Raw genomic sequence first — 27,537 nt, 5'->3', positions numbered from 1 at the left:
ATAATATAAAATATAGTGTTGCCTCGGGCCTTTATCTAAGAGCTCTTCGGATTTGCAGCCCGGAATTTCTCAACTCAGAAATTGAATCAGTACGCACTCAATTATTAAAAATAGGCTACCCAGACTGGTTTCTGACAAAAGCCCTCAGCAAAGCCAAAACCAGTTATTTTAGAACGACCAATTCCAACACAAAATTTGTCTGGGAAAAATCAAATATTAAACTCCCTTATAATGAACCCATGCATGCCGCATCTAAATTATTACCTAGGAACCAAATTAGGATCACTTTTAGTTACCCAAATAACATTTTTAAATAAGTAGTAAATATCCATCACAGAACATCCAATAAGGACTAATTCGGAGTATATAAGATACCATGTCTCGATTGTGATAAAGTGTACTGGGGACAAACGGGACGTGATCTACCCACTAGGATCAAAGAACATAAAAATTCTTTAAAATACGGCCAAGAAAATTCGGCTGTATTCTTCCATTCTAGCTTTTTAGATCACAGAATAGATTGGAAGAATGCAGCTACAGTATACAATTCACATTGTAGTTTCAAAAGAAAAATTATTGAGTCCTCATTAATAAAAAAGTTTCCAAATTATAATACTTCCAAAGGTCAATGGTCACCTGATGCCATAACTAGTATGGCAGTTGACAAGTTCATCTCCACAGGACGTAACGTCCGACCTCACTCAGGGCAAGTGACCTGAGGCTTCCTGAGTTCCCCAATGTTACTTCCTCCTCTGTATATAACCCCTTGTCTATGTACCCTATAATTGCAACTGCTGATCTCTCTCAGTTAGATGAAGATGATCCCCTTATCAGCCCCATCGTTTTGGAGGATATAAAGGGGGTTATCTCGGCTCTAAAACTAAAATCCCCTGGCCCCTCAGGCATCGATGCACACATACTCAAACGTATGCCAGACAACATAATCTCACACATGACGACACTATATAATACTCACTAGCCTCTGGGTACTTCCCACAACTATTCAAGGCCTCCCACACCATCCTCATTCCTAAACCCCAGAAACCCGCCTCCGCCCCCCTTTCATACCGGCCAATTTCCCTTCTGGAGTACTTTGGTAAGGTGTTTCAGCACGTCCTATGCCGCCGCCTGACCATGTACCTAGAGACGGAGAATGTGCTGAGGGATTGCCAGTTTGGTTTTCGGCCGGGGCGCGGTGCAGACGACGTAATATCCATGATCACTCAATGGGTTCAAAGACCGCCAGACGGTCGCCCTGGTAAGGCCATTTTGGTTTGTAAGGATGTGGAGAAGGCATTCGATACTGTCTGGCATGAAGACCTTAAGTACAAATTGTACCACAATTTCGACTTTGCCCTTCCGTTCACAAGGTTGCTCTGCAACTACTTGGACGATAGGACGATAAGAATAAAGTGGCGGGGCTGTCTGTCCCAACCTTTTGTGCCGAAGGCTGGAGTACCGCAAGGGTCAGTCCTTGCCCCCACTCTGTACAATCTATATACGAATGACCTGCCAGAGCCAGCTTATCCACGCAACAAGGCTCTAACTCTTTCGTATGCGGACGACACTAACCACATCAGCAGACACAAAACGCTGCAGGGAGCGTTACACGTAATGCAAAACATCCTAACGGGGCACACGCGTGGGAGCAACAGTGGCGCATTAAGACCAACGCGTCGAAATGCAATGCTGTATACTTCTGCTGCAAGCGAACCAACAGAACAATCACAAACATTCCTCTTAAAATAAACAACACAAACATCCCAGTGAAGGACCACACCTGTGTGCTGGGTAGCACACTTGATAGTGGCCTTACCTGGACCCCACACTTCCGCAAGCAGGGAGCGAAGGCTAGGGCTGTGCTGGGAAAGCTAAGACGCTTCAAAACTGCAACACTGACCACCAAACGTCGATTGTACCTAGCCCTTGTCAGACCGATTCTGTGCCATCCCCGGGACTAAGCCAGCTGACATGTCCCACTAATAACTACGAGCATCAGAAGGTTCAGAATGCCGCTGTCAAGTTCATCCCTACACCGAATTTCCAACATCCGTCCACTCAACCAACACAAACACAAACTTCACTCAAGACACCTAGAAAAACTGCACGACAGACACAAACACCTGATACAACACATTACACCTACTGTAGACCACACCGTACAGACTATCTGTCAGCTGCGCCCGTCCCACGTGCGGTGTACACGATAAAACGTGTATAACCGTACCTATTAATAATACACCCCTTTCACCAGCTTTGACTGGTGATAGCAATAATGATGAAATAATAATAGTAATAATAATATTGCATGTAGCCCAATAATTGACAGGCTGCATGCATACACAACTCAAACCCAACCTGGGAAAAACAGGAGAGATCATGCCTTACCTGGGGCTAATGAGGAACGAGCAATACACACGGGAAATTAACTCTACTCACTTCCCGTAAGTTACACACACACACACCTCTCACGAACATAACCACGACCCAGGCACAAACATCTATACTTACTTTTTCTTCGACTAAAATTCGCTTCCTTTCTAACTTTCTCTTCTACTACATCTTCTCATTTCAGTTTACCTCCCACTAAAGATTTTTCCGTTTTCCACCTTTCTCTACTACTACGCCTCCTACCATTTTCTAAACTTTCGTCGGTGATCCTAATCCTACTCCCGGCGTCGGCGCCCCCGTCCAAGCTCCTAGTCCAATTCTCCCGAGCCACGACCACAAACTGCCCCAAATCGCTCGCTAATTCGCCCGGTGGCAATAGCCCTCTTTTATACGCTACTATCTTTTCATTTTCTTACAGACATTCTTCCCCTCCCACAAAAACGGATCCCGCGCAAGCGAGTGGTCTTTCCTAGGAATTCAGAGTAACTGATGAAGAGGACCGCAGTCAGTGGTCGAAATATACGGTTTACTCTGTATCTCAGCTTATCTTTCTCCGAGAGTGGGTTTAAGTTTTATTTTATTCGTGTGTTATGACACCTACGTTACTTGATTTGATATATATATATATATATATATCGTAATGTAAGAAAACTGACGTAAAGAGGTGTAAAAATTTCAATGTAAAAATAATTGTGTTTATGTCTGTTTATTCAAATAACTTGTTTATTCTACGTCATTTTGGTTTGTAATTTGAATACTTTTTCAAATTTGTTTATCGTTTTATCTTTATTTACTTTTTGTTTGTTCGCCTCAATTTACTTCCTTTGCGCTGTAATTTTTTTTTACATTATAACAGTTTACAATTGTCACGTCTTTGCATCCAGTTACTTGTGTAAACCGATACAACGTAAAATACTAATGTTTCACGAAAAAGTGTGTTATTGCCTTCATTTGTTTACGTCACTTATATTTACGTACAGACGCAAAAAAGTTAGCAAACTGACGTTAAAATGGCGTAAACAAATGTAACGAACAAGTGTAAGACTACCTACACTTGTTTACGTCAGTTTTGTGTAAATGTAAAAAGATTGAGACTGTAAATGCACACAGATGTAAAAAATCAAAACTGACGTAAACAGATTTAAACTAACATGAAGTGTAAATAGAATCAAACATGTAAATATGTTAATACAAATCTACGTAAGGAGAATTAAACAAGAAAAAAAATCAACTTTGTATTTTCACATTTATTTACAACATTTACGTCTTTTTTACATTTCATTTGATTTTACATAATTGTTTGCATAAAATTACAACTGTAAACTGATGCAATTCTAAATAATCGACGTAAAATGTAAATACGTTTCTTTACGTGTAAATATAAACATACGTAAAATACGTAATGTATAACGAAAAGTGTATTACTGCCTACATTTGTTTACGTCTGTTATATTTACGTAAAACAAATGTAAACTAGTCGACGAAAACCAACATGAGGCAACTGATGTAAAAATGGTGTAAACAAAATTGCTTACGTCAATTTTATTTATATGTAAATGTATACAAATTGAGGGAAACAGGTTGTAAACGTAAAAATATCAAAACAAACAGACGTAAATATTTAAACAAACATGAAGTGTAAACAGAATGAAATATGTAAACATGTTTGTACTTTCATAATTGTTTCCATCCAATTACAACTATAAACTGATACAAAAGTAAACAAATGTAAATAAACTGACGTAAGTCTGTTTACGTGTAAATGTAAGCATACGTAAATGTTAATGTATTACGTAAAAACGTATGTTTACCTGCATTTGTTTACTTCGGTTATGACGTAAACAAATGTAAACAAACCAACGCAGACACAAAGATAGGTCATACGAGCTCTGAGCTCTCTTTCGGGAGGGAAATAGCTGTCGATCACGAGTCCAACACGTGATCCAAAGACCAAGGTGAACACATGATAGCAAATTGACGTAAAAAATGTGTAAACATGTAACATGTACAAATGTGATACTGCCTACATTTGCTTACACCTATTCTATTTGTGTAAATGTAAACAATTTGATGGAAGCACTGTAAACCGACGTAAACAGATTTAAACAAACATTAAGTGTAAACCGAATCAAACAAGTTAAACAAAATTTACGTATGGAGAATTAAACGTAAAAAATTAGTTTTCCATTTGTTTCTACTGCATTTTCATTTCTTATATTCTTGACGTCAATTTTTTACATTTTATTATACATGATTGCATCCAATTACAAATGTAAACTGATACAAAGGTAAAAAAAAATGCGTTAACAAGTGTAAACACGTAAAATACGTAAGGTATTATTGCCTACATTTGTTTACGTCAGTTATATTCACGTCTGTTTACGTGTAAGCAAGCCGACGCAAATGTAAGCAAACTGACGTAAACAAATGTAACACGAACAAGTGTTTAACAAGTTTTACAATTGATGTTGTTTACATTAGTTTGCAAATTTGTTTACATGTTTTCTCTAGATTACCAAGAAATTTGAATAAAAAAGTAAGGTGATGAGATGTACAAGGGGAAAGGATGGCAGGGGGGGGGGTTAAGGGGTGGATACGTATGAATGATATTTTGACGCAGCCCGAAGGGATTTCTCCAACCCCAACCCCCCCTACTGTGGAGGTGCTGTCTTGGTGCATTGCTTCTGACCCAGGGCAGTGGGCAGGATCCGTCATTCAAGAAGAGCTAAGATGAGAGGAAAGAAAGGGCTACCCCCTTGTAAGAAGGAAAAAGCCCTCGCTATATAGATCGATGCGAGCTCCTTTCCACATGTCTGGCATTTTTGTTGTGATTTTGTAGGAAGGGTGAGCACACTGTTATGTCTCGGGATGTTGGTTGTTGACTGTGTTAGAGTGAATTATGTTTAGACTGGGAGGTTGTGCAAGAGTATCTGGACCTTGTTGTTTGTGTGTTAAGCCAGATTGGATGATGTTCATTCAGATCACCTGCCAGTATGAGTGGTTAGAGTTGAAATGAAGTCTTGTGGAGAGTTGATATTATTGGTCTGCTGTAGTATAGTTTTCTTTATTTGTATTTGGATTTGCAGCATCTGCAAAGAATGAAGGAGGCTGCAAGAGACCATAAGGCCTACAATAGGCAATTCTACCTATCATCCCTATCTATAAAGCTATCTAATCTTTTAAAACAACCTTCAGTTTCAGTGCTCTCTACATAGTTACTTAGTCTATTCCATTTGTTAACCACTCTACTGGTAAACCAGTAGTTTTCTTTATTTGTATTTGCACCATCTGCAAAGAATGAAGGAGACTGCAAGAGACCATAAGGCCTACAATAGGCAGTTCCACCTATCATCCCTATCTATAAAGCTATCTAATCTTTTAAAACAACCTTCAGTTTCAGTGCTCTCTACATGGTTACTAAGTTTGTTAATCACTCTACTGGTAAACCAGTTCTTGACTATTTCCTTCTTAAGCCTAAATTTGTCCTAACCTGTTGTCTTAATATGATGACCTTACCTCTATTAGATCACCCTGTTCTCTATCTCTTTCCACAGAGTGTATGTTAAGGTGCTAAGACTGTCTTCATAGGGTAAATTTCGAAGCCCTTGTACTGTGTGGTGTCAGTCTTATTTCTTGTGTTTGTGGGTGTAAGTGTTATCATGTATTGGTTGCAAATCCAGTTCTTTATACTGGTTTGGGTTGGTAAATATTGTGCATTCTAGGTAGATCTATTTGATGGATGAGTGTCCATCTTGCAAGAACACCTGGTGCACATACTTTTCATTGGTCTCTAATGAACAGGTGAGGGAGGAAAAATGAGTGTGTCAACGTGGTCTGGAGACACAGAAAAAAATTAACGCTGAAAGATTAGCAACGAAGATGCATGAAGCAGAAGTGAGGTTGATGAGAAGGGAGTTTTGGAATACTCATCTCTTGATTAAGTAGACAAAAGGGGGAATCAATCAATCAGCATCTTTACTGTAATTTAATATAAGACTTACTAAGGCTTGTAAATATGGGTATTTGATATGCCATAAGTGGGTGGGGGGACTCGCATTTATTCAGTCACTTGTTTTTGTCCACTGCCTCAGAAATCCATTAAATAGGGGTTCATTTCCCTGCTGAAAAGGGATGTGAGAGTGCAAAAGGGAAAAAGACTGTGAATGAACAAATGTTTGAGTGGATGAGGAGAGAGTGGTCACCATATAGTTAAATAGTAGGGTAAACCAGCATAGGCTGTTGGGCCATGCTGTGAAAGAGCTTTGCCTCACTGCAAGCACTACTGCAGGTGACAGGGCAACCCTTCATCTCAAAGCAATGAGATGGGAGTAGTAGTTAAATGGTCCTTTATTTGTTTTTGATGCTGGAGCCTTTGGTATATACATAATAAATTTTCATTACAACTATTACCTTTCATAAACTGTGAAATAAATGATATATAAACCTAAATTATAATTTCCAACTTACTTATCAAGAGGAAAACCAGAACCCTAAAACTTGAGTCATTAAATATGTGTTGATGAGAGTAAAAGGGAAGAAAGATGAAAGGGAGGGGTGATTTTGGGTTTGGGAGGGTGAAGGGAAGGATTGGCTCTGTTGGTAAGTGATGAGATAGGAATAGTGGTAGAGTGGAGGGAAGTGGCTTTTAGATTAATGTGGGTGAAGGTGAAATGGATGGGGGAAATAGGTTTTTGGAAGTGCATATGGAACAGGCAGTGAGAAAAGTGAAGAGGAAAAGGAGGCTTTTTGGAGTGTTTAGAGTTTTGAGAGGAAAGTATAATGGTGTTAGCGAATGTTAATGCTTGAGTCAGGGATGAGCCAATAGATGTAGTAGGGAAGTCTGGGGTGCCAGGTAAGAATCTTAGAGGAGAGATGGTGCATGGATCAAATTTCTGTGGTAGCGAATATTTGTGAGATGTTTTTTGCACTGGGAAGTTTTGCAGATATAAGGGATATGGGGAAAGCTGCTATGGGTTGTCTAAAGCTTGCATTAGCGTTGGGAATGGTGAAAGCAAGTGGTCTCAGGTGAAGGTGGGGCTGCATCAAGGGTATGTTATGGTGCCATAGCTGTTCAATGTATACATGGATAGGGTGGTATGAAAAGTAGATGTAAGGGTGATGGGCAGAGAATTGGAGATACTTAGAAAGACGAAGAAAGTGGGACATGAGCCAGTTGTTGTGGGCTGATGACAGTGCAATCATGGCTGGGTTAGAAGAGGGTCTGAGGCATGATGGAGTTTGGGAAGGTACAGTATGCAATAGGAGGAAGGTGAATGTAAATGTGGGTAAAAGCAAGGTGATAAGATGTACATGAGATAGCTTTAAATAGTTAGGATTGTATGAAGCAGGTAATGGAGGAGTGAATTGGAGGTAAACTGTAGAGTGAAGGAAGCAAGTAAATGTCTTTGAGGAATGAAAATTGTCGTAAGAAATAGATATCTGGGGATGGACATGAAGACAAGACTGTATGGGGCAAAGATCTGGAATCTACGGGAAGCAGAGAGGAAAAATTTAAATGTGTTTGAGAAATATGGTGGGTGCTACAGTGTGAGAAATGAGGTGAGGAGAGCAGAGGTGGATGAAGCGAGATGGGTAGATAGGGTGAAGGGGAAGATGTACAGCCCTGAGGTATGTGTTTGTTTTGAAGTGCTTTGCACCTGTTCATCTATTTTTGCAATGGCTGAAAGGATGGAGCAGCATGTTATCATGAAATTCTGAATTTTGCTGGGAAAACAGAAGCGAAAACAGTTGTCAGGCTTCAAACAGCTTACAAGGATGCTGCCATGAGCAAAAAACAAGTTTATGAGTGGTTTGCATGCTCTAAGAATGGTCAATTGTCACTTGAAGACCAACCTCATTCTAGGTGACCATCAACCTCCAGATCGAATGAAAACATCACGAAAATTCATTATCTGATTTTGGAAGACTATTGCCAAACAACTGATAAACTTGTTGATTTGAGTGGCGTGTCCTGGAGCTCCTGCCAACAAATTTTGAACGAGGAATTGGGAATGAAAAAGAGCTGCAGCAAAATTGGTGCCTCATTTGCTCATGGATGATCAAATGTAGCCATGAATGAATGCATGTCATGAGCTGGAAGAACAGTTGGAAGTGGATCCAGCCCTTTTTTTGAAAGTCATCACCCAGGGCAGTGGACAGGATGCAGGGATGACCCATCATCCAGGAGGTGCCAAGATAAGAGGGAGGGAGGAAGGTGGAGGGGAGTGGAATATATAGGAAATGTAATGGGTGGGAGTGGTTTCTATGCCTTTTTCTTTTTGGCTACCCCCCGTGTAGGGGGAAAAAGCCTTTGGTATATGTATGTATGTATCACTGGTGAAGAATGCTATGACCTGGAAATGAAGCAGCAATGTCACCACAACCCAAAAAAGCACATCAAGTGAAGTCTAATGTCAAGATGATAATGAATTGTTTCTTTGATATGAAAGGAATTGTCCACAAAGAATTTGTTCCTCCTGGTCAAACTGTTAACCAAACTTTTTACTAGGAAGTTCTGAAGTGTTTGCAAGATGTAGGGAGACAAAAACTCCCTGATCTGTGGCAAAGTGGGTGGTGGTTTCACCACTACAATGAGCCAGTGCACAACACCTTGAGTGTAAGACAGTTTCTGACCAAATATGGCATGACCCCATTTACCCACCCTCCCTGCTACTTATTTTTGTTCCCCTGAATGAAGAAAGACCTCAAAGAAAAATGCCTTGCATGTGTGGTGGTGGTGGTGGTGGTGGTGGTGGGAAGAAGAAGAAGAAGAAGAAGAAGAAGAAGAAGAAGAAGAAGAAGAAGAAGAAGAAGAAGAAGAAGAAGAAGAAGAAGAAGAAGAAGAAGAAGAAGAAGAAGAAGAAGAAGAAGAAGAAGAAGAAGAAGAAGAAGAAGAAGAAGAAGTAGAAGTTCCAGGGGTGCTTTGAACAATGGAAAACACATCTTCAAATAAACTATTATAACAAAATTAAATTTTTTGGGGGGAGTACCCCTTTGTATTATCTCTTCTTGCTGCCCTTTTTAAATCACTCATCACAAAATAATAAAAAGCCTCAATGGCTTGCACTTCATCTTCAGACTGGCCCTACAATCTTTCTCTATCAACTTCAACCACTTTTTCTCTTCATATTTTCACATAAAGAGAGCTGACAAATGGTGATTTCTCCAATCCTCATGACATAGAAGCAAACACACAAGCACAAACCACAGGCAGGAACGGACAGCTAGAAACAAGCTCTGAAGTGCAGCACTTTTTCAATAAATTCGAAGGAAACACATAGTTTGTGTTTACATTCAGGATAAAGAACTGTGTTTATTGAGTGACCAAAATGATAAAATAGAGTATTTTCAACATTATTGTTAAATACAGTGAGACCTCTCATTAATGGACGTTAATTAACTGTGTTTGCGGTGTTTTCGTTGTGTTTTCGGTGTTTTGGAGTGTTTTTTGGGTGGCATAGTGATTGCACGCACTGAACAACAGCACCAAAACCACCGAAAACACAGCAAAGACAACTAATTAACGTCCGTTAATGAGAGGTCTCACTTTACACAAAATGGAGAATGATGAAGGAGAAAGACAAAAAAGTGAACCAACAAAGAGAAGATTGGATGTAGGCAGAGTGGAATCACTGTTGGGGGTCATACCTAAAAAGTCTTGTGTGGTAGAAACAATGGTATCAACTCAAAGGTTTGATAATAATGTATTTTCAGGGTTTATAAAAGTGGAATACTAGGAAGAGGTTTAGAATTGGAAAGAGAATCTCGGTATAAAAACTGTCCTAAGAAATCAGGAGGTTGCAGAATTGATAGAGGAACTAATTGATCAAAGCTGAATACAGAGCAATGTACAGAGAGGTGAACCAGTTAAAGAAAGCTAATGCTGAAACTAACAGAGCTTAATGATCTAAAAAAAGGAATTAAACAGTCAAAAGTGAAAACGAAAGAATGAAAAATGAAGATAAAAACAAAAATGAGGCTTTGAGAAAAGAAGTAAAAGAAGAAATACAAGCAGTGACCGAGAAAGTTGGAGAAACAATTAAAGAGACAGATCTCCAAGAAATAAAAAATCAATGGAAAGTGGAACAAGAAAATTAAAAAAAAATCCTGTATATCTGCAATACCTCCCACAGTGCCTTCCTGTCTACCCTGTCAGCCTTTTCCAGATCCATAAAAGCCCAAAAAACATCCTTGCCTTTTCCTATAGCTTTCTCACATATCTGTCTTACCACAAAAATCTGATCTACACAACCTCTACCTGTCCTAAATCCACACTGGTCCTTGCCAATCACTCCCTCTGTTCCTCTCCTAATCCTCTCAATCAAGATCCTCCCATAAGCCTTCCCTATTACACTTAACAAGCTAATCTCTCTGAAACTACTACACTAACACTTGTCCCCTTTTCCCTTGTAAAGTGGAACTATACAGGCACTCCTCCAGTCCTCTGGCACTCTACCCTCTCTCCAGCAAACATTAAATAACCTCACAAGCCAGTCCACCATCACTGTACCTCCTTTTTTTTTTTTAGTCATTCTACATGGCATCCATCCAGACCTGGTGCCTTACTTGCTCTCATCATCTTAACCCCTTCCATACAGTGACGCCTACATAGGCGTCATGAGGAGCAAGTGGGTATGCGAGGATGCCGACGTTGGCGTCTTGATTATATTTATTGTAGTCATACCTACGTGACCCCCATACTCTGTAAACTGGCTTCATCATATTTTCTATGATTATCAAAATTCACGGGTGAAAGAGAACGAGCGATAGAGCAGCGACTTTATTTTTTATAATGCGAGTATTATGACGCAACATCGCATATCTGACAGCTAATGCTGCCAGACGTGCGATGTGGCCCGTAGTGAAGGGGTTAACCCCTTCCATACGGTGACGCCTACGTAGGTGTCATGAGGAGCAAGTGGGTACGCAAGGATGCCGACGTCGGTGTCTTGATTATATTTATTGTAGTTGTACCTGTGTGACCCCCATACTCTGTAAACTGGCTTCATGATATTTTCTATGGTTATCAAAATTCACAGGTGAAAGAGAAAACGATTAATACAGTGGTGACTTTATTTTTTATAATGCGAGTATTATGACGCAACATCACACATCTGCCAGCTAATGCTGCCCACGAGATTTTGGCTCGTATTGAAGGGGTTAACAACTGCCTTGACTTCATCCTTTCTTATTTCTCCTCCATTTTCCTCACTCGTCACAGTCATTTTCTTAGCACTTCCCACTACAACTATCTTTCCCTCCCTATCCTCCTTCACATTTAGCAACTCCCTAAAATACAATGCCCATCTTCCCCTTACTGCCTTCTCTTCCATTATCATCTCTCCATCTACACCTTTTACCTTTTCATCTCTACTTGATTCGCTTCCTCTTCCTCTCTTAATTTCTTTCCAAAACATCTTTTTATTACTTTCAAAATTTTCTGTCATACTCTTACCCCATTTCACATCTGCTCTCCTCTTTGCCTCCTTTACCTTGTGCTTTACTTCTCTTTTCTTTTCATTGTACCTCTCATATGACTCCCTTGTCCTATTTTGTAACCAATCTGTGAAAGCTCGCTTCTTATCTTCTAGAACCTTCTTTGTTTCCTCATCCCACCATTCACTACATTTCCTTCTATTTCCTCCTGTCCTCCTTGTTCCACACACCATCTTTGCACACTTTGTGCCTCCCTCCTTGAACCATCCCCATTCCTCCTCCACTCCTAGCTCTACTCTATCCTTCACTCCCACTCCTCTTTCAGCTTCTTCTTGTACTCCTTCTCCTTTTCGTTGGTCATAAAATTGGTACAAAGGAAAAATAGCTTTTGACTACTTGGATGAGGAAATGGTAAAGAAAATATTAAACACACTGATAAGACCAAGATTGGAGTACATTGTGACACTATGGACACTAGTACAAAAAAGAATATAAAGAAATTGGAAAAAATCCAAAGAGCAATGACAAAGATGGCACCAACAGCCTCTAAATTGACATACAAAGATTATCCAAACTGGATCTACCAACCCTGGAACAAAAGAGAAAGAGGAGATCAACTGGCCATTTACAAAATTATAAAAAGGATGGAAGTCCTTGACAGAGAAAATTGATTAAAGTGGGATAAAAGAAAAACAAGAGGACATGAAAAGAAACTCAAAAAGGTTAGTTATGGAAGAAATCTGAAAAAGAAGTTTTCCACACAGAGTGGTAGATGCCTGGAACAAACTGGATGAGGCAACAGTGTGTGCAAAAACTGTACAAGAATTTAAGAACAAACTAGATGGTGAAAGATACAAAGACAGGTCACTACAAGCATAGCTCTCTTCCCGTATAATACAACTAGGTAAAATACACACCCAAAACACAGATCTATTGGAGGACACTGATGTAACAGTTACCATTACTGTATGAAACACAAATGAAAATGAAACTCAAAATCAGTGCTACTGAAGTGGGTATTGGAATTTGTGATCCTTATCATATTTAGTTTTGGGCAATCTTACTTTGGTGGCATTTCTACTGTATGATATGTATGGATCATGTACATTCACCTGGTTAAATGATGATCTTTTTACTAGGCGTTGGATTTCCTCAGGAACTACATGGGGCTCTAACTGTAAAGGAATAAAATACACTATAAAAATTTACATCCACATTTACATTAAAATTTACATTACCTCTTCTCAAAACTTAACTTCCAAATGTAAAAAACCATTGTAAAACCAAGGCCTCATAAAATTAAGGTGTAGTGCTGGAATTCATCAACCTGTTTTCTAATTACCATTGTTGCATTGAAAGAAATGAAAGCTGGAAAGCATTGGATAATTGTCATGTGGAATACCTCACAAACAATGGACTAGTTATACTCATAATAAAATGGCTGGTGAGATAATTTAATGTATATCTCAGCAAAGGAAGTGTACCTACGGATTGGAAGAATGCATGTATCAATACAAGGGAAACAAATATGAATGTAGTAGTTTTAGATGGCTCAGTATCCCATTATAAGAGGGAAGAAGGCTTTTGGTATATTGATGAATTGATGTTATGAGTATGTGCTAATTGAAAGAACTTGGAGGGGAATTGTGGGAAGAGCAGTGTATGTTTAAGAGAGGAGATTGTAAGACATTTATGAGTTATTTGGCAAAAGATAAGGATTATTTTATATTTAATTATTTTTTACATGGACTTTGAAAGGCAGAGTTGATAGACAGGTGTTGTAAAGTGTACTGTGGTGTATGTAATAAGGGAAAGTCTGTTGAAGGTAAATGCGTGAGTTGTGTCAGGGTTGCATGATGTCCTAAATGATGGCAACTTCCAACTACCAGCAGTTTTCAATGAGAAAACACCATTTGAAGATAAAGCCTTAATTGATTTGCAATGTTTCACTCACTGGAGCCTTTTCAAGTACTTGAAAACACTACAACAAGCAAAACATTATACAACCAATAAAGGCTTTGGCTACCTCCCTTGTATGCAGTAAAAAGCCCTTGGTATATGTATGTACAAGTCAAAGCATAAATCCACCCCATGCTCATCCTACACCTATTCCACCTGCTTCATTATATGGTCATCCAACCTCATCTCTTCCTCTTGAAAAATTCATGAAGCAGACAAGGAAATATCCATTCTGGCTGCATCATTCCTTCACCCATTTACAATAGTTCTCCATTCACTCCTATCATTTGCACATTCTCTTAGGTACAGTTACACTAGTCAACAAAAAGCTTGCAGTCCAACTTTTGCATTCATTTATCCTATAATTAGTGGTTACATGTAAGTCCAGCCCCATGTAGAGAAATTCCTACCTTTCACATAAAAGTAGCTACAGCAAGCCCCACTCTCTATCCAGAATGAGGAATCTCATTGGCAGAGCCAATTCCTATGTAGGTTGCCTTGTATCCCTCCTATGTTTTCCAATTTTTTAAATAATTTTTTGTGTGGTACTTTGTCAACGGCTTTTTGTAAGTCTAGGAAAGCACAATCAGCACATCCCTTTTTTGTATATCTATTAGTCTTGAGTAAAAACAGATTAAATTTGTGGTACATAATCTTCCCTGTCTGAATCCAAATTGTCTTGGGTTTATCATATTATTTTCTTTCAGGTGTTTTACCCATCTATTTTTGATAATTTTCTCACAAATTTTGGCTACAGTGCTTGCTAGGGAGACCAGCCTGTAATTAGTTGGTTCTTCCTTGTTTTCTCCTTTATATATTGGTACAATGTTGGCATTTTTTCAGTCCTTTGGTAATTTTCCTTCTTTGAGTGAGCAACTTATTATGTTGTATATTTTGTCCATTAGTTCTTCTTTGCATTCTTGTAGTATCCAGTTTGCAATTCCATCCAGGCCATGAGATTTCCTAACATAAAGTGTTCATTAATTGCTCCATTATTTCTTTTTGTGTTATTATTTCCCTCATGGGGGAAGATCGCACTTTGTTTCCTTCGTCCCAATGCTGTACTTTTTCTCTAGTGAAAACAGACTTGAAGTGATTGTTCATGACTTTGGCCATTTCTAGATCTTCTGTGTATTCTGTATTTCCTTGGCATAGTTTCACCATTTCCTGTTTATTTTTAAGTTTACCATTCACATATCTATAGAATAGTTTGGGTTGATCTTTACATTTTTCTATGATGTCTTTTTCATAGTTTCTTTTTTCCTCTCTGCACACTTTTACATATTCATTTCTATAGTTTATATATATTTGCCATTTTCCAGGTTTTTTATCTTTTCTCCATCTTTTCCAAGCTTTGTCTCTTCTATCTTTTGCCTCACTGCATCTTCTGTTGAACCAGCATTTAATGTACACCCTCTCTTGTTTCTGTCTTGGTACATACCTATTCACTCCATTATAGATTTCCATCAAGATCACCCATTTCTCTTCCACTTTTGTCTCTTCAATGTAGAATTTTTCCCAATTTGCATTTTGAAAGAATTTCTTAAGTTTTCCAAAGTCCGTTTTGTTGTACATCAATCTTAACTTTATGAGTCAAATTCTCGAATGCAGCACTGCCTGAGGTACAATGATTGATGCATAACGATACCTGCACTATAAAATATAAAGTCACTGATGTATTACTCATTCTCTTTTACTGAGTAATGATAAACGATAAACACACAAAACGTGATCAAGCTAGTTCCAGAATTCGGGGGTCACTCAGCTACAACTACAAAATAAAAATAATCAAGACACCAGCACCGGCGTCCTCGTATACCCACTTGCGCCTCATGATGCCTAAGTAGGCATCATTGTATTTACCTAGTTGTATTACACGGGAAGGGAGCTATGCTCATGGTGACCCGTCTTTGTGTCTTTTTCTTAAAATCTAGAATAGTATTTGCACACACTGTTTCTTTATCTAGGTTATTCCAGATATCCAGCACTCTAGCTATTCTTTTTCCGATCTCTTCTATAGTTATCCTTTTTGAGTTTCTTTTCATGACCTCTTGTTTTTCCATTGTCATTTTTTAGTAAATCATTCCTATCAAGCATTTCCATTCCTTTCATGACTCTAAATACAGTACTACCTCTCATTAACGGACTAAAAGGGGGGTAATGGTGTCCGTTGATGTGAATAATCCGTAGATTTGGAGTGGTTTTTGGGTGGCATAGTGATTGCATGCACTAAACAACAGCACCAAAAACAGCACAAACACAGCTAATTAATGTCCGTTAATGAGAGGTAGTACTGTATAGTCAGTAGATCACCTCTTTCTCTTCTCTGCTCCAGTGTTGGTAGTTCCAAATTCGATAATCTTTGTATGTTGATTTGGAAAGCGCTGGTGCCAACTTTGTTGTTGCTCTCTGTATTCTTTCTAGTTTCCTTATATTTTATGAGAGAGGTTATCAGTTTTCCTCCTATCCCATATGTCTGCAATATCTCCCACAGTGCCTTCCTGTCTACCCTATCCATAAAGGCTCAAAAAACATTCTTACCTTTTCCTAAAGCTTTCTCACATATCTGCCGTACCACAAATATCTGATCAACACAACCCCTATCTGTCCTAAACCCACACTGTTCCTCACTAATTACTCCCTGTTTCTCTCCTAATCCTTTCAATCAAAACCCTCCCATAAGCCTCCCAAACTACACTCAACAAATTCTTCCCTCTGAAATTACTACATTCACACTTGTCCCCTTTTCTTTTGTAAAGTGGAACTATTCAGGCACTCCTCCAGTCTTCTGGTACTCTACCCTCTTATAGACAAACATTAAACAACCTCACCAGCCAGTCCACCATCACTGTACCTCCCATTTTTAGACACTGCCTGACACCCATCTAACTCAGGTGCCTTACCTGCTCTCATCATCTTAATGATTGCTTTCACATATCTTTTCTTTTAAAAATATATCCCCAAATTGGGAACACTCTACAGTAAGGGGTTAAAGAGTTGGGTACTGTACAAATGACATTTGTCCTGGGTTAGACCACAAGTATGGTACTTAATGCATACCTGAGGACCTTTTCCCAATTGTAGGGGGTGGCTGAGTCAAAATAATTTATCATCCTTCCCATCTTAACACCTCACAGATGAAGTCATCCCTTCCCATGTCACACAACTTGGGTCAAAGGCAATAAGGCATGATAACAAGAAGCCACTGATAATGTAATATACTTACATTTTCTGCAACTACAGCATCTTTGTCTCTAAAAGCTCCAAGATATATATTGGTTATTTGCACCAAGTCAACCATTACAAGGTTGAGAAGAGCCAATCGTAATTCTTGCAGATACATCACACTCTGAGCCATTCCCTCATATAAAGCATTAGGAAGAGGACGTTCAAACCACACAGATTCATCATTCTACAAAAGATTTAAATTATACAGGTTCATTAATCTACACAAAATTGAGATATTCTTAATTCAATTTTCACCTCAAAAAATATACACATCTTTTTTTTTTTTTTTTTTTTTTTTTTGACAGTCACTATTAGCAATAAAGGATTCATGACTACATCAATGTACCTGGACACACTCCTGGCGCACCCTGGGAAAGAAGACATGATGGGGCAAGAGATGCAAATATTTGATCAGTAGAGATGGAAGGCCACTCACAAAAGATGGAGCTGTGCCATGATGGTTCAGCATGTAAACATACACCTCAGTTGCCTGTGGAGAAGTCAACACATAAAAGAATTATATGGAAAGGAATATGACTAAAATTTCATGTCTTAGTCCAAGGTGAGGGTGTTGATACATTTTGAAGACAGGCAATTGGGAGATGATTTTCTCTGACACTAGTCCCTGGAATATAATCAACATATACCAAGAGGCCCTTTCCCCCTCACAAGGGGAGTGGCCTACTAAAGTCTGTAATTGTACCTCACCCATCCCACAACCATTTGTTTTCTCTCATAATTCATAAGATCCACCCTTAACTATGCTTCTACAGCATGATTTCCAACAAACAACTAATCACTCACAAAATAAACCATTGAGAATATTCATGAAATGCACCAAAACCACCCTAAAGTCCTCCCTATTGAATACATGAAAATGAAGGTACACAGTTTTATGTTAGAGCCCTCTTCCCCACTCATCTATCTCATTATATCATATAAAGACCACCAAACAGCTGAATGGAGGAGGAAGAAGAAGAAGAAGAAGAAGAAGAAGAAGAAGAAAAAGAAGAAGAAGAAGAAGAAGAAGAAGTTGAGAGGGAGGGCAAGTGTGAGTTTGGGAGTGTAGTTGGGAGGTGCTCAGGAGTGAAGAGAGGACGAGGGAGAGAAGGGATGACTATACAAGTGAAGAGATAGGTAAACATGTAGTGGAGTGGAAGGTTTCTTCAAGGTTAATGTGGATGAAAGTGAAACTGGGAAGGGATATGTGGGTTTTTGTAAGTGAATATGGGCCTAGTAGTGAGAAGAGTGTAGTGGAAAGGGAGGCTTTCTGGATTGATTTAAACAAGTACATAGATGGATTACAGAGAAATATCAATGTAGTTGTACTGGGAGACCTTAATGCTAGGGTAGGAAATTAACCAATAGATGGAGTGATTGGGAAGTGTGGAGTTCCTGGAAAAAATTGTAGTGGCAAGTTGATGGTGGAGATGTGTCTAGAGTTCATGATAGCAAATACAGTGTTTAGGAAGAAAGTCAAACAAAAGTATACATGGGAGAGAGTGGTGGATGGAAGGGTGGTAGATACAGCATTAATGGACTATATAGTTATAACAAGGAGTATAGTAGAAAGAGTTAAGGATGTATGTGTTCTAAGGGGAGAGAGTGCAGGAATATCAGATCATTTTTTGGTGGAAGGTATGTTGAGAGTGGAGGATAGGTGGAGAAAGAGGGAAAGGACAGAAGGTAGGGAGGTACTTAGAATACATACATACATATATATACCAAGGCTTTTTCCCCCTTACAAGGGGTGCCAAGATAGGAGGGAGTGAGGAGGGTGGAGGGGAGTGGAATATATGGGGAATGAAATGGGTGGGAGTTTTTTCTATGCCTTTTTCTTTTCTTTTTGGCTACCCCACCCCCGTGTAAGGGGCAAAAAGCCTTTGGTATATGTATGTATGTATGTACAAGGGAGGTAGCCAAAAAGGTGGTGGTGGGGGAAAAGAATACTGCCACCAAGAATTTCCATTTGGATCGTAAGATGTGAGAAAAAAGGGACAGGGATTGGGACCAGGTATCCTTCTCCCTGTAGTCCCACAGGGGACATTCCTAAAAAAAAAGTAAATGCATAAGAGGGTCTAGGTACTTAGAATGAACTCCTTAAATGAGAAAGAAAAGGAGAAGGAGTATAAGAAGAAGCTGAGAGAGGAGTGGGAGGGAGTGAAGGATAGAGTAGAACTAGGAGTGGAGGAGGAATGGGGATGGTTCAAGGAAGGAGTAATAAGGTGTGTAAAGATGGTGTGTGGAACAAGGAGGATGGGAGGAAATAGAAGGAAGGGTAGTGAGTGGTGGGATGAGAAAGCAAAGAAGGGTGTAGAAAAGAAGCAAGCTTTCACAGATTGGTTACAAAATAGGATGAGGGAATCATATGAGAGGTACAAAGTAAAGAGAAGGGAAGTCAAGCATAAGATAAAGGAGGCAAAGAGGAGAGCAGACATGAAATGGGGTAAAAGTATGACTGAAAAATTTGAAAGTAATAAAAAGATGTTTTGGAAAGAAATTAAGAGAGGAAGAGGAGGCAAATTAAGTAGATAAGAAAAGGTAAAAGGTGCAGATGGAGAGATGATAATTGAAGAGAAGGCAGTGAGAAGGTGGGCAGAGTATTTTAGGGTGTTACTACATTTGAAGGAGGATAGGGAGAGAAAGGCAGTTGCAGCGGGAAGTGTTAAGAAAATGACCATGATGAGTGAGGAAAATGGAGGAAAATTAAGGAAAGATAAAGTGAAGGCAGTTGTTAAGATGATGAGAACAAGTAAGGCACCTGGTCTGGATGGATGCCATGCAGAATGTCTGAAAAAAGGGGGTAAAGTGATGGTGGACTGGCTGGTGAGATTATTTAATGTTTGTTAGATAGAGGGTAGAGTACCAGAGGACTGGAGGAGTGTCTATATAGTTCTACTTTGCAAGGGAAAAGGGGACAAGTGTGAGTGTGGTAGTTTCAGAAGGATCAGCTTGTGAAGTGTAGTTGGGAAGGCTTATGGGAGGGTCTTGATTGAAAGGATTAGGAGAGGAACAGAGGGAGTAATTGGTGAGGAACGGTGGGTTTAGGGCAGGTAGGGGTTGCGTAGATCAGATTTTTGTGGTAAGACAGATATGTGAGAAAGCTATAGGAAAAGGTAAGGATGTATTTTGGGTTTTTATGGATCTGGAAAAGACTTATGATAGGGTAGACAGATAGGCACTGTGGGAGGTATTGCAGATATATGAGATAAGAGAAATGTTTTTAAGAGCAGTCAAGAGTTTTTACGAGAGTAGTAGAGCTTGTGCTAGGATTAGAAATGGAGAGTGAGTGGTTTGAGATGAAGGTGAGACTCTATCAGGGATGTGTTATGTTGCCCTGGCTCTTCAATTTATACATGGATGAGGTGTTGCAAGAGGTAGATGCAAGGGTAGTGGGTCAGTGGTTGGAGATGGTTAAAGAAAATGGAGAAAAGAGGGAGATAAGCCAGTTGTTGTTTGCTGACGACAATGTGCTTATAGCAGGTTCAGGGAAGGGATTGAGGAAGTTAGTGACAGAGTTTAAGGTGTGCAAAAGAAGGAAGTTGAAGATAAATGTGGATAAAACTAAGGTGATGAGATGTACAAGGGGAGAAAGTGGTAGCAGACTGCAAGTGAGTATTAAGGGGGTACGCGACACCTGGAGGTCATTTTCTAAAATATTTAGAGTAAAGAGCTGAAACTTCTCAGGTAAATAGGTATCCATATTGCCTACATTTTAGGTGAAGCAGAATGATGTATGTACACATGTACACATGTACGTATACCAGTAGCGACATTTAAAAGTGCACAGCACCATAATACGTGGACCAATTTGTTTTATATTTTGGCTATGATTAGTCAGTAGGCACACCTAGGGCCGGTCATTGAGTAATTGAACAATTTCCTTTATACTTTTGCATACAGGCATTTCAATTTTAATGGCTGGCAAAAATCGTGAAAAATAAAAAAATTTTGCTCGTTTCCATTATTACTCCGAACTCTTTCATCCTATTCAAAATATTCGAACGATCGGCCCTAGCAGTTACTAAAAGTAATATTCCCTGTAAGTTTCATCTAAATCTAATGTATATTAGATTTTTTATGATTAAAAAAAAGTAGAAAAATATCGAACGGAGATATGGCAACTTGAAATATGAATATATCTGTAACTTGCTTATAGTTTCACCAATTTGACTGATTTTTTCATGGCTTAATTCTTATTATATAATAAGTAAGTACAGTAAAAATTATCAACATATTTTAATTATAAGTACTTTAAATACTGAAAAACTAAAGTATAAGTATGTCACAGTAGTGACGACGCACAGACGACAACATCATATAATTTGCTTTTTTGCACCTTTGGCGGTTTCTTCATATGAAACCTCTCTGCTGGGGGTCTTCAGGGTATCTAAATCATTGGAAAGAGGTTTATTTTCCAGTAGTGGGCGCCTTCTCTTTCCTCATCAGATTCCCCTCGCCAATCTATGTTGGTAGGGCACCCCCTCCAGTATCATATGATGTCCCTTCTTCTTTCTTCTTCCTGTATAGCCTTGATCTTTTTCCTCTTGCTTTCTTCTTTGGATTTAATCTTCCTCTTTGAATTGTTTAGTCTAATGTTGTCCTTTACCTCTGTCACCGTCACAGAGGTGCAGGTGAGGGCGGTGGTGGAGTGAGAGGTGGTGAGATCTTTAGTCGTCTTTGACTGCTTGCCATCTTTAACTGCTGTTTTTTGTCATTGTGATGTTCTTTTTGCTACCCATGATGACTGTACTAAAGAGTAATATGTACTAGCTAAAGTAATAGATTGCAATGAGAGCTCATGAGACATGCGTACTTCCCTTTTCAGAGCTAGCCGGTAACTAACGCTTAGTTTCGCACAAAGTTGGCGAAATATTCTCCCTCCACCTTCCTCCCTTCCCCTCCACAATCGTATTGGCCGTTGATACACTGGGCGAGTGTAAATTCAATCAAATTTCAACGTTATTCGCTGCGCCTGAAGGTCCTAAGTGGCACGCCTCCTTCTAGTGTGGGTTGCGCCTTTAAATCTGTCCCTTTAATCCTCACCCAGGACCTTTAAATTGCGCGCGGCTGGAAAATTATTTGTCGGGATTTGTTTCTAAGTGGTATACGAACATTTTGAACACAGTTTTGAAAAATGCCATATCTTGACCAAATTCACCCCCCCAGGTGTCGCGTACCCCCTTAAGGGAGATAGTCTGGAGGAAGTGGATAGCTTTAGATATTTGGGTGCAAGTATGGTAGGAAAGGGAGGAGTGGAAGTGGAGGTAGAATGTAGATTGAGAGAAGCAAGTAAATGCCTTGGGGGATTAAAAAGTGTAATGAGAAATAGACATTTGGGAATGGATACTAAGAGGAGATTGTATGAAAGAGTGATTGTGCCAACAGCACTGTATGGGGCAGAAACATGGAACATAAAGAAAGAGAGGAGTTTGAATGTGTTTGATGTGAAGTGCCTGGGAAGTATGATAGGGGTTACTAGGCTGGATAGAGTGAGAAATGAGGAGGTGAGGAGAATGGGGGTGGAAAGGGAGTTGGGAGATAGGGTTGATGAAAGAGTATTGGGATGGTTTGGACACATGGAAAGAATGAGTGAAGAAAGACTAGTAAAAGAGGTGTGGAAGGCAGAGGTAGAAGGAGTGAACATGAGGGGGCGACCTAGGATGAGATGGATGGATGGGGTAAAAGGGGCATTGGGAAAGAGGGGCATGTCTGTTGAGGAAGGATGGGAAAGGACAGAAAATAGGGGTGAATGGAGAATAGCTGTGTATGGATGATGTTGTCATGCATGAGGGGGAGTGGATGGGGAATGGGGGGTGAGGGAGTATGTATGAAAAATAAATTGATGCAGCCTGAAGGGATTTCTCCATGTCTTCTCCTTTTCTGCATGAGGGGACAGAGGGGGGGGGGGTCACTGATTTAATGAAGCTGCATTGCTGTGAATGTGCTGTGTCTTGTGACACTACTTCTGACCCAGGGCAGTGGACAAGATGCAGGAATGACCCGTCATCCAGGAGGTGCCAAGATAAGAGGGAGGGAACAGGGTAGAGGGGAGTGGAGTATGTTGGGGATGGAATGGGTGGGAGTGGTTTTTATGCCTTTGTTTTTTTGCTACCTCCCTTGTATGGGGGAAAAAGCCTTTGGTGTGTATATATATATATATATATATATATATATATATATGTGCATGTACCTCTCCCATGTTTCATCCTATTTTGCAACCAATCTGTGAATACATTGGAAAACAAAAAAAGGTGTCTTATAAGCTATCAATTACGGTAACTGCCAATGAATCTCAATAAATCAGAAGCCTTGATATATGTTTAGCATTCCTCCTAATCAACATTATGCATTAGAGCTAGCCCCATCCATCAACCCCTTCAATACGGGCCACATCGCACGTCTGGCAGCATTAGCTGCCAGACGTGCGATGTTGCGTCATAATACTCGCATTATAAAAAATAAAGTCATTGCTCTATCGCTCGTTCTCTTTCACCCGTGAATTTTGATAACCATAGAAAATATGATGAAGCCAGTTTACAGAGTATGGGGGTCACTCATGTACGACTACAATAAATATAATCAAGACTTGCCAACGTATACCCACTTGCTCCTCATGATGCCTACGTAGGCATCACCGTATGGAAGAGGTTAAGTATGCCTTTTAGGTATGAAGACAAGTAAACATATGAAAATACCTGTGTATCGAAAACATTTTCAAGATTTATTCCATACTGATGATGGAGAAGATCTTCTTTGTTTCGGGAATCATGAACAATCTTCATGATATGTGGATCAGTAAGAACATCACCAAGACAATGGTACTTCCTCTCTCTTTTCTCAGTTCTGTCACACACATCATTCAAAACTTCTTTTCTTGACTCATGCTCTTGGTCAGAGAGAATGTTACCATTAATGATAAAATGGTCATTCCTTAAAATATGATGACCTGTATCCTTGATACATTCACTATTTTGTTTTTCACTAATATTAGCAGACACTTTGCAATTTTGATTTCCATTACTTTTCACAAATTCTTTCATCTTCCTTCTACCATTTTCTTTGTCCCCCATAGGATCCTTCTTAGAGACTGGTTTGAGAGTTATTGCTTGTGGCCCCATCTGTGCTATATCAAAAAGAAAGATGCATTTTGATGTTGCCAGGATTAGCCAAGATAGAGCACCACTTCGTCCCAACTTTCGACCCTCCATCCCAAGAGAAACAAAATGGTCCTCACAAACACAATTAATCTGAAACAGAAAAAGTGAGTGTAAAGATTCTGAAGTAATGCTGTCTTAGCTAATTTACAAATGTTCTTCACCATTTATTTTTGTCTTTCAAAATGTATACAGTAATCATGAATAGGAAAATTTGACATTATGTCATATGGGGTGGTGAAATATAGTCTTCATATCAAACCTTAACCATAAGAAAATAACCTACTGCCTCATAAAATCCTTTGTCCATTTGATCAATGATAACCCACTTTTCTGGTCGCACAATGCCAGGAGGAGGAGGGGGAGGAGGAGGGAGATATGAAATAGATGATGCAGCATCCTTAGAATTTTCTCCAGTGCCTTCTCCTCTAGAATACAGAGATGATCGGCCAAGCAATATGTCCTCATCAAACTCATGAACTTCATTGAGAGCAAGTAAATGTGGAGGAACAATTTTCTTTGTTAACAGTTTTTTCCCATGCTTCTGCTCACTATAAATGTCCTGAAAGCCAAAAGAGATGTCTTAATTATTAAAGCAATGTTAATGTAACTGATGAGGAAGCCATAACAGAAATCTTGATTATTAAAGCAACATGAAACAGATGAGAACATCACCACACACATAACCTCTTACCTTGAGCAACCTTACTCGAGCTTCTGCATCTTCACCAACTACTTGTAAATCCAATACTTGGTGAAAGAAAAAGGAGAGAAGACCAACTCTCCTTTTACCTGTTTTTGGGTTGCTTACCTATAAGTCAAGGAAAAATGATAACCTCAGTTAACTTGTTTGTATGAGTATAGAAAGTAGCATCATACACATTACTAGGTTTTTCATAATTTTAAGTTGCAAATGTAAGCTATAATAGTTTAAATAAACTAAAAAACTTGTATGAAAATTAACATCATAGAACTGCTAGGATGATGCCTATTGTGGCATGAGGAACTCAAAGTTAATAAAACACCAGGGCCTGATGGTTGGCATCCAAGAATATTATAGGAAAATTAAACTTCACACAAGTAAACGTAATGTTATACACAGGTAAAAATAACAATAAGTATGATTACAAGTTATTTGGAAAGTCATTAACAAAAGTGGATAGTGAGAAGGATCTCGGGGTAATTATTGGTGATGATATCAAATCATCTAAGCAATGTATTTCCACCACAGAGGAGGCAAATAAAATTCTAGGACTGATTGTGTGATTTTTATTTTATTTTAAAAGTCCATCTGTCATTAACAAGCCATATAAATCCTTAGTTTGTCCACATTTGGAATGTGCTATATCTGTATGGTCACTGACACCTACCTAGGCATTATGAGGCACAAATGGGTATATGAGAATGCCGCATTGGCGTCTTGATTATATCTATTTTGTAGTTGTAGTTCAAAGTTTCAAGATTCATTTAGATAAGCACCTAAGAAATATGCTGTAATACCTGTCATTTCTTTTCTATTTAATTAATTTATTCTTATTTAGTTATTATTATCTATCTGGAGGATAGATGGAGAAAGAGGAAAAGGACAGAAGGTAGGGAGGTGCTTAGAATAAACTACTTACATGAGAAAGAAAAGGAGAGGGAGTACAAGAAGATGAGAGGAGTGGGAGGGAGTGAAGAATAGAGTAGAACTAGGAATGGAGGAGCAATGGGGATGGTTCAAGGAGGTGAGGCACAAGGTGTGCAAAGATGTTGTGTAGAACAAGGAGGACAGGAAGAAATAAAAGGAAGGGTAGAGAGTGGTGGGATAATGAAGCAAAGAATGTTGTAGAAGAGAAGAAACAAGTATTCACAGTTTGGTTGCAAAATAGGATGAGAGAATCATACGAGAAGAGAGGTTAAGCATAAGATAAAGAAAGAAAAAATGAGAGCAGATGTGAAAAAGGGTAAGATTATGACAAAGTTTTGAAAGTGATAAAAAGATGTTTTGGAAGAAAATTAAGAGAGGAAGGGGAGGTGAATCAAGTAGAGAAGAAAATGTGAAGATGGAGAGATGATAATTTTAATGGAAGAAATCACAGTAAGAGGAAGATGGGCAGAGTATTTTAGGAAGTTCCGAAATGTGAAGTAGGATAGGGAGGGAAAGGTAGATGCAGTGGGAAGAGCTGAGAAAATGACAGTGATGAATGAGGTAAATGGAGGAGAATTAAGGAAAGATGAGGTGAAACCAGTTATTAAAATGATGAGAGCAGGTAAGGTACCTGAGTTGGATGGGTGTCATGCAGTGTCTAAAAAAAGGGATGTACAGTGATGGTGGACTGGCTAGTGAGGATGTTTAATGTTTGTCTAAGAAGGTAGAGTGCCAGAGGACTGGAGGGCCTATATAGTTCCACTTTACAAGGGGAAAGGGGACAAATGTGAGTGTAGCAGTTTCTGAGGGATCAGTTTGAGTGTAGTTGGGAAGGCTTATGGGAGGGTTTTGACCAAGAGGATTAGGAGAGGAAAGGAGGGAGTAATTGGCAAGGAACAGTGTGGGTTTAGGACAGGTCGGGTTGCGTGGATCAAATTTTTGTGATAAGGCAGGTATGTGAGAAAGCTTTAGGAAAAGGTAAGGATGTATTTTGGGTCTTTATGGATTTGGAAAAGGCTTATGACAGGGTAGACAGGAAAACACTGTGGGAGGTATTGCAGATATATGGGATAGGAGGAAAGCTGTTAAGAGCAGTCAAGAGTTTTTACGAGAGTAGTTGAACCTGTGTTAGAATTAGAAATGGAGAGAGTGAGTGGTTTGAGGTATAGGTGGGACTTCGCCAGGGATGTCACCTTGGTTGTTCAATTTATACATGGAATGGGTGGTGAGAGAGGTAATTGCAAGGGTAATGGGTCGGGGATTGGAGATGGTTAAAGAAAATGGAGAAAAATGGGAGATAAGGCAGTTATAATTTGCTGATGACATTGCACTTGTAGCAGGATCAGAGGAGGGATTAAGGATATTAGTGACAGAGTTTGGGAAGGTGTGTGAAAGTTGAAGACAAATGTGGGTAAAAGGTAATGAGATGAATGGGAGGGCATTGCAGCAAATTGGAAGTGAGTATTGTAGGAGACTGGAGAAAGTGGATAGCTTTAGATACTTGGGGGCAAAAGTGGCAGGAAAGGGTGAAGTGGCTTCTACAACCTTCTTCATTTTCTCATCCCACCACTCACTACCCTTCCTTCTATTTCCTTTCCTCCCATCCTTCTTGTTCCACACACCATCTTTGCACACTTTGTGACTTCCTCTTTGAATCATCCCCATTCCTCCACTCCTAGTTCTACTCTATCCTTCACTCCCTCCCACTCCTCTCTCAGCTTCTTCTTGTACTCCTCC

General features: G+C 39.3%; 1 protein-coding gene across 1 annotated transcript in view; it reads right to left on the bottom strand.

Annotated features, from left to right (window-relative positions):
* Nucleotides 1-9,303: 9,303 nt before the first annotated feature.
* Nucleotides 9,304-27,537, bottom strand: part of LOC143029636 (piRNA biogenesis protein EXD1-like) — a 29,793-nt gene continuing 11,559 nt past the window's right edge. The window contains exons 3-8 of the mRNA XM_076192846.1: nucleotides 24,865-24,981; nucleotides 24,457-24,732; nucleotides 23,712-24,263; nucleotides 17,360-17,503; nucleotides 17,012-17,197; nucleotides 9,304-13,001 (exon numbers count right to left, since the gene is read on the bottom strand). Coding sequence (XP_076048961.1) covers nucleotides 12,831-13,001; nucleotides 17,012-17,197; nucleotides 17,360-17,503; nucleotides 23,712-24,263; nucleotides 24,457-24,732; nucleotides 24,865-24,981 — 1,446 coding nt within the window. The 3' untranslated portion in view covers nucleotides 9,304-12,830. The remainder of the gene's footprint in view (nucleotides 13,002-17,011; nucleotides 17,198-17,359; nucleotides 17,504-23,711; nucleotides 24,264-24,456; nucleotides 24,733-24,864; nucleotides 24,982-27,537) is intronic.

The sequence above is a fragment of the Oratosquilla oratoria genome, chromosome 1 (assembly GCF_046742065.1).
Source record: "Oratosquilla oratoria isolate Oo_2021 chromosome 1, ASM4674206v1, whole genome shotgun sequence".
In the NCBI taxonomy this organism is placed as follows: Eukaryota; Metazoa; Arthropoda; class Malacostraca; order Stomatopoda; family Squillidae; genus Oratosquilla; species Oratosquilla oratoria.
The sequence above is the reverse complement of the archived record's forward strand: the minus strand, read 5'-3'. Positions and strand labels throughout refer to the sequence as shown.